Source organism: Epinephelus fuscoguttatus, linkage group LG6 (assembly GCF_011397635.1).
Source record: "Epinephelus fuscoguttatus linkage group LG6, E.fuscoguttatus.final_Chr_v1".
Classification (NCBI taxonomy): Eukaryota; Metazoa; Chordata; class Actinopteri; order Perciformes; family Serranidae; genus Epinephelus; species Epinephelus fuscoguttatus.
Window position 1 is genome coordinate 27,203,135 of NC_064757.1, and position 12,067 is coordinate 27,215,201.

General features: G+C 41.5%; 1 protein-coding gene across 4 annotated transcripts in view; it reads left to right on the forward strand.

Annotated features, from left to right (window-relative positions):
• The window catches only part of grid2 (glutamate receptor, ionotropic, delta 2), a 713,868-nt gene that overhangs the window by 570,188 nt on the left and 131,613 nt on the right, over positions 1-12,067 (forward strand). For all 4 annotated transcript variants that reach the window (XR_007449482.1, XM_049577883.1, XM_049577882.1 and 1 more), the window contains exon 11: positions 4,659-4,971. Coding sequence is in view for 3 of the 4 variants with exons in the window: in XM_049577883.1 (XP_049433840.1) it covers positions 4,659-4,971 (313 nt within the window). In the remaining variant the exon portion in view is untranslated. The remainder of the gene's footprint in view (positions 1-4,658; positions 4,972-12,067) is intronic.

Sequence of the window (12,067 nt, forward strand, 5' to 3'; positions counted from 1 at the left end):
ATAAATACTAAATCTATTTTGCCAAAACAATATTTTGTTGTTGCAGTACTTCATGTTGTTAAAATAATCTTATTATTAATCATAATTGTAGTCACTTGTAATGATATTTGGGGTAGGAGAGGTGATGCCATGGTGCCGCCATGTGGACGTAGTGTGTATGCGTCAGATGTCGCCCACAGTCGCTCAAGTAGTCACTCAGGGAAGGTGAATGCCTACTCAGGAGTTTTAAAAATTAGTGGGGACATTGGACAAGACATGATCTTTTCCGAACCATAATCTGGTGCCAAAACCGAACCACTTTCCATTCTGAATGGACCACAAGTGACTTGCAAACGTGTCAAGTTTGTAAAAGACAAATTTTACTATTAAGCACAACGAATTTCTGGCACAGAGGTTTTATTTTGAAGTGCCATTTCCTGCTGTAGAGTGAGTGACTAATGGACAGCTGTTTGACAGAGACAGCAGACTAGCTCAACGACATGGCCAAACGCAAGTATGATGCTGATTACATTAAACTGTGTGGACCTTGAACTAATGACAAAGGAGAAATCTGGACCTGATGGCTGGACCAGTTGGGAACCACCGCTCTACATAATGACTTGCAAATGTATGATATCTGTGGTTTGCAGGAAAGTTTAATGCCAACATTTTCCCTGGCAGCTGGGTGGCAATAATTCATGTCAACTTAAAAATGTGTCATACCTATCTTTCCTTCTCCAAATCTCTTCAGCATTGCCACAGAAATAAGGAGGAAGCATGCCAGGCTGGTGTTTGCAATGAGACATTATGCCAGCTAGCTATATATTCGCTAGACAGTTAGCATGTATTTGTTAGCTGTGGCTGAAATTTAAGATGCGACTTTGTACAATGTAATCTGGCTGTGACGATAGTGACAGTCCCTCAGCCACATCTCAAATCATCTTCAAAATTCTGTTTTCTTAGAAACACAGAAGAGCCTAGCACGTAGGATATCTGGGTGTAACAGAAAAGCGTAAAGCTGGCCGAGGCTCTGTCATTTGCTCAACTGTGATTGGAGCACTGAATTTAAAGAGGCAGGACTGTTGTGTTTCCCATCCTGGTTGGCACCAACTGATTACTTATTTTGCGGACCGTCTTTGTCCATGCGTCGTCACCTTTCAGGTAGCCAAACCGCTTTCCAACTATTGACGTGGTGAAACCTTTATATCCACAATTTTGTCAGCTTTTGAGGATAACGCTAGCTCCTCTTTAGCTTCACCGCCGCTTTGCTCCTCACTTGCGCTCATTTTCCCCTCTTTTCATCTCTCGTTTCGGCACAAACTTTGCATTGAAAAATAGGCGTGTACAATTTGTGCTTTCCCAAAACTACACATTGACTGACAGCTGTTAACTTCTGCTGCGGGACATGCTGTTTCGATCTATCTACGTCTAAAGGTAAAACTGACCAAAGTTTATCATTGTCACCGACATACATGTTATTGTGATCCCATTGTGAGATCGTTTTATCGCTCAGCCCTGCTCAAGACAATGATTTGACAATAGAAAAAAACAATAGTAGCAATAAAGACTGAGCTGGTCTTTAATTAATATTTCCAACTATGTATATGTGTGTGTGCAAGTGAATGCTCATATCTGTATGTGTGTGTACAATGCCCTTTGATGTCTTCCTGGAATTGCACTAAGCTGCTGCATATTTTGTTCATTCTTCATAGGTCAAGGATGTTTTTTTTATTAGCAGCAATGTTCTCTCTGAAATTTCCCTTCATTATTTCCTTTTTGCTTTGTGTTAGGCTTGAATATTAGTTCAACACCAGGCTCTCCTTCCCTTGACCTTGTATACTTGTGTGTGTGTTCAGCCTTTGTATTCCCCCACCGATCCAACAGCTTACAAAATGATAGAGAAATGCTTTGAGCACAATGCATATTTATGTGTACACAGACAAGCACGGGCTGTAAATAAACCAAGCATTTTGTTTTCCCCATCAGTCAGCAACAAGGTTTATCTCTCCAAAAACCCAATTATACCAGATAATTATTACCCAGAGTGCTCTCTGGAAGTTTCCATGTTGACTGACCACAGCAGTCAGCACAGCGATTCATCTCTTTTCTCTCACGCACACACACACACACACACACACAGACTTGTATGCATATCGTTGTGTTGTCTCAACCAACAGGCATCCTGCAGGGCTTCTCCTAATATTCTTCTTATGCAGTGTAAGTGACAATTTCTGCACATTTAAGCATTTTGTTTCCTCACTCAACTGTGAAATTAGCCGATTTTTTTTATTTATTTATTTTTTTTTGCCTACAGTGGATTGAAATTTTTGTTTGTTTTGTGTGTGTGTGGGAATATGGATGTGGTAAGCATGCAAGCGTGTGTTAAGTGTGCAATCAGTGTATGTGTGAGTCCAGTGGCTGTAGGGCTTTGCGTTCCTCTACAAAATCACCTAACTTATTACAATAAGTTGTTTCTTGTAAATTAAATCTGATTATCTGTAGAGTTTATATATTATATGCATTCTTTAGCATTAGCGTTCAAACATACATGCGCACAACAGCATCTTAAATCCTTATTTTACAAGCAGATGTCTACAGCTGCTCGCCAAGCACTGGGGACTGAAAACATTTTAATTAGCCATTACTGTTTTTTGCATTTAGGCTGAGCTTATCCTATTTTTCTTGGCAGACATACTCACTGACAGCTTTTTTTTTTTTTTTTTTTTTTCAACTTCAAGTCCTTACACGTTAATAATTAAAGCAGCCATTTGTTGTCTCTTAAAATTCCAAGAATTCCAGATGATGAGAAAAGCTGTGAATGCTTTGAATAAATGAACAATTCAAATGCACATCAGAAGATGCCCAGTCCATGCTGCGTGTTACAGCGGGCTTATGAGAAATTCTTACTGACAGCACACAGGCAAAACAGAGCACAAAACACATAATAAGAATTAACTCTCCCTGACATCAGTCTTATTTTTCAGTCTCCATTTCATACCAAGACAACTCATAATATTGAACAAACTTTGAAGATCATTGTCAGTTCCTTTAATGAGAAGGGCGTTAGCTGCATTTAGTGTGCTATCTGTTGAATTAAAAAGTTTAACGCAATGTATCCTTGCTTAATTTCCATTCATTAAAAAACTGTAGATACATTGTTTCAGTAAATTCTGGTGCTGACTGGCGAGGTTAACAGGATGCAGAATTATTATGAGACAATGGAAAGCAGTCAACCCTCATCGTAGCAGGTTACAAAGGAGTCACACTCAGAGTAAGTAATGTAGTTTTACTGCTAATTCAAAAGTTTGCCTTCAAATATTCAGTAAAAACTAAACAAAAATGATCTCTAATTTCTTTAGTTCATAAACAACAACAGTAACTCAGAGTGAGATTCAGATTCTGTGTACAATGTTAACAGTTCAACAAAATAAAATCTACGACAAATTACACATTTAAACAGCTCCCAAATACAGAAAATGTATCCTGGGATCTATATATATAAATCAACAGGTGATTTCCTTCTTTTAGTAAAACCCCAAATGATTGAGTTGCCCTTGACGACACCGGCTCCCGTGTACGCACAGTGAGACAGGAGAGGCAGAGACACTGTGCTGCTGCCAGAAGAGCCGCTGAATGAGTTCCTTCTGAGCGGTAACTGTCTGAGAAGTCTGGGGCTGTTCATAAAACATTCAGGACGCCCAGGCCTAATGCTATCACAGTTTATTCCACACTACTACTCCTCTTTTTGGAACCACCGCAGAGTCGCTAATACTACTAACCCTTTCAGCCATGTTTGTTGTTGCCGTGCGTAACAGTATGACGTCAACATGAAACAGATAGAAACACATAAATTTTTCACATGATATTAAGAATTATACAAGTATTACTGTGAACGAGATGATATGGCACACCCCTAACTCAGACTATCTTGATGCCATGATTTGTTCCTGAAAATTCAGAGCCCATTCCTAGACTGCAGCAACGACAGACATTGTCCAAGAACTGATCTCACATTACGCAAAGCACATGTCAGATGTCCACTGTCAGTACATAGGCTACAAAACTATTTTTTCCCCCACCTATTAATTATTTAACCCTCTGTGCTGCTTGGTATCCATATAGTTTGAATCATTTATATAGCTGTGGATATATGGGTGGATGGGAGAATGTCTTGAGAAATGTCTTATGAACCTTCATGTTAAGTCAACATGTAGGACACAAACATGAAGAAATACTCATAGTAATTTTAAAAACAAGCTTTCACAACATTTCAGAATTTCTCATCAATATCTAAATTCAGTAGGCTGCAGGGAAGGCCATGGGAACACACGCCTGTGTGTTTTCAGGTGCATAAAGACAACTTATTCTAAATGATTTGTAACAAATTATTTGCATTTACTTTCATAAAAAAGGGCATATTGTTGACAAAAGTCATGTTCTTAGATAACCCATAGTGTTTATCTGCTTGAATCCCAGATGTTTAGCAGGTAATGGCAAAGTGTCTTTGTATTCACCATCTGAATGCGTAATGTAGATGGTGGGAAGAAACAGAGGCAGGACTTAAAGCACTTAACTTTCTCTGGGTACAAAAGTCCACATTTTTCAGCTGTGTTCCTCACCTACACGTTTTCACAGTGTTGACACTTCAAACCACTCTCTTTCCCCTCCGCCTCTTGCAGCGAGCCGATGTGGGACTTTCTGCCCTGACCATCACGCCTGAGCGAGAGAGCGTCGTGGACTTCACCACACGCTACATGGATTATTCTGTGGGCGTTCTGCTGCGCAAGGCCGAACGCACCGTGGACATGTTTGCCTGCCTGGCGCCCTTCGACCTGTCACTGTGGGCATGCATCGCGGGCACCGTGCTCCTCGTCGGCATCCTGGTGTACTTGCTCAACTGGCTCAACCCACCTCGGCTACCCATGGGATCTGTGTCCTCGACTACGCTGTACAATTCCATGTGGTTCGTGTACGGCTCCTTTGTACAACAAGGTAAGGAAACAATGAGACATGTTGAGAATGAACATAATTCATGCTGCTTACATTTTATCCAAATGCATGAGGTGAAATCAGTTAGTATATGATGATACTTTTCAGGTAACAGGGTTCCAAGTATTTTTGTTTCCTTGTCACATGATGTACCATGAGATTACCTGAAGTGATCTTTAACTAAAAATGGCAGTTATGAGTGAAGCTGGCATGCTGTTCACTCTTTTGTAGCCTTTTAATGAAGCAAGTCAAGCTCTATAATTCCGGGGCTCCCAGAATATTTTGCACACTTTCAAAGTTTACGATTGTTACTCCAGCTGGCAACCAGAAGGTGCACAGAAGTGTTGTTGTTTAATATGTTGCCGTAGGGATATGTTCAGCAACATACTATATTTGCAGGGTCTATCTCAAAGGTAAAAGACCGAGAGAGATAACGGGAGGGGAGGGAAGCACAGAAGAAAATCAGTGATTGCTAAAGCAATCTAATGTCAGAAACCTGATAATAGCTGTCCTCTGGGTGTCATAAGCGTGGCTTGACCTTTCGTGTTTGAGCACAATACTCAAATGAGAACAAAAAGGGAGGAGAGGTCTTGTTCCACATGGATTGGAGGATAATGACCTCATCCTGGTTGTCTACCCAAAGATTTTCCAGAATCCACTGGGCCGTGCTCAGGTGTGGTGATTAGACAATTGATGTCCAGGGAAGGATTTAAATTTCATCAGTGCAGGATCAGAGCCATGACGAGGAGAGGAGAGGGTGGGAACAAGGGAAACATAAGATCACATCAATGTTCATTGTCTGTTTTCAAACTGGTTTGTGTGTTTCATTAAGTATCTGTTGAGAGTACTATGAAAGAGAAACACTAAATATTTTTATATTTCTAGGCTAATGTTTGTGTTTTTGTCTGGGTGGCGGTGCATGTGGTTTGCTGCTCAATAAATAAGTAACTGCTATTTTCCAATGAGCACACTGTGCTCTTGCTACCATGCTCCAGGACTCGCAATGGTTAATTTTTAAGCTACATTAATTATGCAAAATTTAGGAGGATTTTTCCCCCTTTTTTTTAACACTCCCTATGAAACATTTCAGACCCTGAATAAGCAACTGATGAGCGTTCCACCGTTTGGTAAATAATCCTCCATCTTGTGCTGCAGCTAATGGTGGTAATGATGATGATGATACATGCTAATTGCTGTTTGATATTCGCAATCGTTTCTCTTTTTGGCCGTAATTAACATTTTAGTCATGGCATCATTAGAGAGAAAAAAAGAGTGAGAGAGAAAGGATCTAATTCCTCAAGAATGGGTTTGTCCTTTTGTGTGGGTTTATACTGGTGTGTGTGTGGCTGTGTGTTGGGTGTATACTGTACAGTGTGTGTGAATGAGTGTGTTTGTGCGCGGCATCAGGTGCGTCTTGTTCATGTTCGGGAGCAGTGCTTTAGCCACAGGTAATTCGTTTCTGATTTGGCTAGCCAGAAATATCTCTCAGAAAATTAACTGAGCATGAACAGACTACTGCCGCAAGGCTAAGTGGGCTGACCTTCACTGGCTTTAAAAGTCACCTGGAATGTGGTTTACTTTCATCCCAGCAACCATTTTGTAAAGCAGAGATCTTACCTTTCAGCCCGGGATGACTAATTATAGAATTAAACTACATCCTGACTGACAAATTAGGCTTCATTTGGCAAAGGCTTATAAAGTCAGTGGCAAAAAAAAAAAAAAAAGGAAGTACAAACAGGCACAGGAATATTCATGCAGCAGCTCTCTCACTCTATAATGTCCCAGACCTTTGTGCTTCACCCTGAAATATTACCCTTAGGGAAGATTGATTCAGATGCAAAGACACACACACCCACAGCAGGGGGGAGCTGGAGATGAGTGTTGAGAGGGAATAGTCAAACATGATGCCAGGATTTTGCTTTTGGCTATGTCACTTTGACTGTGAGAGCAAGATAGGGAGAAAGGGCGAGAGGAGAAAGAGGGAGGTGCACAGGGATTACACTTATATCTCTCAACCCCTCTCTTTTCTTTTCTTCCTCTTAAAACCCACTTCCCTTTCTTATACTTTCTTTCTTCTTTCTCCCTTTCATCTCTTGCTTTGTGTCCTTCCGTCCCTTCTCTTTAACATCTTTTCTGCTGTCCTCCATTCATCCCTCCTTCTTTCTTTTCCGCTCCACGTGCTCGCCACCAATCCATCAGGGCAACCAAGCCAATTGGCTGTCTGTTTACAACTTCACCCAAAGGTCTCTGTGTGGTGTGTGTGTGTGTGTGTGTGTGTGTGTGTGTGTGTGTGTGCACGTACATTGGCCAACAGAGGGGGAGACATATAGAGGCAACAAGAGAGGGAATGGGAATAGTGGGGGAAATATCTGTACGCCATAAACTATGCCTAATTGGTCTCAAGGAGAGTGAAAGAGGGAAAGAGAAAGGGAAGAGGTAAAGAGACACAATGGGAAGGACTGCATCTGACAAAATCTGCTTTGTTAACTGCTACATCAAAGGCCCGAGAAGAAATCTTGGGATTTGCTTTTTATTATTCAACAGTAATACAGTAACTCCTCGAACCAAAGAACACCTCAAAGAGCAACTTTGACATAAAAAATATTAAACTGTTGCTCACAGACTCAGGTGTGCAGCAGGAATACAGAACAAATAAATAAAAAGTCACTAGTCCCACTTGCATACATAATAACCTCAGCTTAGTAGTTGCGAGAGGACATTAATATCGGCAAAAGGCTGTGATTGTTTCCCTCCAGTCTTTGAAAAAGAGGCAGAGAAGGAGATTGGACATGAATTTATACAGTGCTCACTTTACAAGCGACCATCAGGTGAGATGGATATACAGCAAACTCGATCGGAGCGAGGTCAGACACACCAGCCACTGTGATGAAAAGTTGTACATGCTTTAAAGAGCAATAAACAACACTGAGGGAGTGAACTGAGCAGACTTTGGTACAAACGATCAAGAAATAAACTATAGAAAATAGGGTAACACTTTACTTGAAGGTATCTACATAAGCGTGACATGACACTGTCATAACTATGACATGACACGGTCATGAACCTGTTATAAACATTTTGTACATGTCATAAACGTTTATGACTGCTGTCATTAAGTGTCATTCGGTTTTTGTAATGACAAGTTGACATTGTTTGGGTTGTCTTGATGATAACTTGACATTAATTAAAGTGACATTACCAGAAGTTGTCTTTGTCATGACAAGTTGACATTCAGTTTGTTAGGGATGTCCTTATTATGACAAGTTGACATTAACCAGGATGACATTACCAGAAGATGTCTTTGTCATAACAATAATAATCATTATGTCAACTTGTCATAAACACAGAAAGAGGTGCATTTCTTGTTAATGTCAACTTGTTATGACAAAGACATCTTCTATTAATGTCATCCTGGTTAATGTCAAATTGTCATTATAAGGACATCTCAAACAAATTTAATGTCAACTTGTCATGACAAAGACATCTTCTGGTAATGTCACTTTGATTAATGTCAAGTTGTCATAATCAAGACAACCCAAACAATGTCAGCTTGTCTTTACAAAAACTGAATAAGACTTAATGACAGCAGTCATAAATGTTTATGACATGTACATAATGTTCATGACAGGTTTATGACCGTGTCATGTCATAGTTATGACAGTGTCATGTCACCCTTATGGGGGTCATCCCAAACAAATTTAATGTCAACTTGTCATGACAAAGACAACTTCTGGTAATGTCACTTTAATTAATGTCAAGTTGTCATAATCAAGACAACCCAAACAATGTCAACTTGTCATTACAAAAACCGAATGACACTTAATGACAGCAGTCATAAACGTTTATGACATGTACAAAATGTTCATGACAAGTTCATGACAGTGTCATGTCATAATTATGACAGTGTCATGTCACCCTTATGTCGATACCTTCAAGTAAAGTGTTACCAAAAATAGAATGTAAGCACACAGGTAGATGCTGTTTCTGCTGTGTTGAGTAAATACTTTTAAATGCTGTGCAACTTGAACTCAAAAACATGCAGTGGTGGCAGCCAGCGGAGACCTCATATCGTCACGCGTTTGTTCTGGATGTTAGCTTTGGTTGCACTCCATCTGTCTTCTTTGGAAAGCAGGCCACATCTGCAATGCTGCCAACACAAATGAAATTTTGGGTGTTTCATCAGTGAGAACAGTGACGGCGAGAGATGCAGGAATACGAGGAAAATCATACGAAGGTGAACACACCAAAGTTAAGCAAGAACTGAAGACAGAATGAAGTATGTAAGTCTTGTGTGCGAAGAGGAAGATGTGGGAGAGAGGACATGATTTAAAGAGGATGTGAAATGTTTCCTAAGGAGATTAATTTTCAGCTTCAGTTGGGTTACTCTTTGGCCCCGGCTGAGGTGGGAAGGTCATTCCAATATTTTTCAGAGCCAGGAGGGAGAGGAGTCAAGGCTGGGATGAGTGATTACCAGGTCACATTATTAGGAGGGCCAAGCAGACAACATTAGCAGAGTGCAGGGCATTGACGGGCTGGTATGTAGTGCCTGGACAAACCATGGCCTGGAGGGATGCGGATGTGCACTCATTTGCAGTCTTGTACGCCAGGTTTTGGATCTGAAATGAGCCACCACAGGCAGTCTGTGAGGGGAGAGCAGGACGAGGGTGACGTGCAGGAATTCAGGAAGACAGAAAACAAGACTGCCCGCAGCAGTTTGGATGAGTTGCAGTGAGTGCGGTCGTAGGAAAGTTGAAGCACCCTAGACAGAAGTTTGAACAGCCTGAGCAGAAGTGCTGATAAGGAAGTGTCTACTTCACTCAGTGTTGTGGATGATGGTAAACCAGCAGGAACAGAGGAATGTGCATGAAAGCAAAAAAAATCCTTTGTGAGCTGGACACATTCATACAGGCTGTGGAATGAAAGTGTTATTCACAGTCAAAGATGATAATGCTGCTTAAATTACAGCCTGTAGAGTGGATTAAACGTAATTTTCTACGGATATTGGATCCAGAATAAAACCAAAGGCAAATAATTAAAGTGACCATTTGTTACTGTGTTTGAATCATCTGGAGAATCCTATTGAACAGTCCAAGTAAATTCAGTAATGATGCAATTAATTTGTTATCCATTTCATTAAAAGCAAAACCCCAAAGTGCCAAAAGAAAAACATAATTCTAATAAGAAAGAAAAAGAAGGATAAAAAAAAAGCACACACACACACACACACACACACACACACACACACCAGGAAATAGCAGTAAAACAGTGGAAAGATAATTTAGCAGATCAAAGAAAATGTCTCGCTGTAGAGAGAGGTTTTCGGTCCAGCTTTACAGAGGAAGCTCGAGGTCTCAGGTGCCCTCAGGTGTTGTTTGAGCAGTGTGTTCCGCAGCCAGCCGCATCTGCAACAGATTACATTTTAAAACTGCAACAACCACAATACTTGCTTTTTTAGTGTGTCTCCTTTTTTTTTTTTTTTTTTTTTCTTTGGCTGCAAAGCTGCTCTACTCCGTGAGAGAAGAAAGCTGAAGTGGCCACAGTTATCAAATGGACTGTGAACTCTGCTGTAATTGAAATGTGCAAACAGGCGACAGAAGCTGGCAGTCAAAGGAGGCATCTCTGCTGACGTGTAACCTGTGTAGGAGGGAGAGGGGGGACTGTTACGCAAGTCAGACTTGTTGAGGCGAGAGAAAAATCAAACTACGAGAGACAGCGTGTGAGAGCGGACATGCCCCCCCCCATTCCTCCATCCCATTTCCTGTTTCGATATACCTCCCTGTCTCCCACTATCTGTCTCGCCATCCCTCCGCTTCCTCTTTGCCCCGTCCTGACTCCTAAGTTTTGCCGGCAGTGTTTGAGCTAAAGTAGAACAGTCAAAAGCAAAACTCTGGTGTCACACTGAATATTTGTCTTTCACAAATCTTCCCCAGTCACGCCGTCTCTCTCTCTCTCTGTCTCGCTTTCTACGTGTTCTCCCCTAATTAATGTCCTAACCAGTAGGGGAGGAGGAAGACGCTGTGGAGAAACAGACTGTGTTTTTGTGGATGTGTGCGCATATGCGTGTGTTATCTTAGCATGCAGCCCCACTGTCAGCATGAGTGCTGCCATCTCTCAATTAGAGCTAACTTTGTGGGAAGTACATATGCAGTCACACACACACACTGTGAATTACTTGTTTTCGCTGTTTGGAAAAAAACTGCAGACACGCACACACAGAATCAGGGCCATAGGCCATAATAAACACTTTGATCTTTCCATCTGCTGCTCCAAACATCCTCTCTGTTTCCCTCTTTTTTTTTTTTTATTCCTCTCACACACTCTGCACCTCCTTTTTTCCTCGCTGTCCCCTGCTGTGCATATATCTGTCTGTATGAGTGAGTGTGACTACGAAAGAGACAGAAAGAGTGTGTGTTCTGTTCACAGCCTTGTCGTGGCACCATATAGAAAAAAAATTCTCTGTTTCCTTCCTGCATCTTTTTGTCTCTCATCCCTCCATCTCTGTTCTCTCCATTCTCCAATTCTTTCGACTGGCTGCTGAGTTTTCTCGTTGTGAGCCGTGTTCGCGTTCGGCACTCTCCATTCCCTCTCTCTCTTCCTCTATGTGTCTCTCCCTCCGTCATTATCTCTGCTTCTGCTGTGCCGTACTGCTGGGAAGGCAACGTTATCATCATTTTCCTGCTCTCTTCTTCTCTTTTTCTCCCTCTCTTTCTCTCTTTATGACTCCCTCTAATCCATTATCCCCCTCTAACGACTGTGTTGTGCTGCTGTGAAGTGGACCCAACTTTAGGACGCCCATCCCTCCTGACTGTGCCCTGCAATCTCTCCATCTATCCTCACTCTTTTCTTCTCTCTGTCCCTCTCACAGTCTCTTTCCGGCTACAGAGATGTGCCACTGTGAAAAGAGACCGTCTCTCAGCAGTTCCATTAAATGCGTGCCTCTCTCTTGCTCCTTTTTCCACTCTATGCTCTCTTGTTTCTGTCACAGTTGCTTCCTTTTCTCTCCACCTTTTTTCTCTCCATTCCCAGAAATCTCTTGCCCTCCCTCTGTCCACTACTTTTTTACCGCTCACATGTGATGAGCTCCAGCTGTTACTGCTTC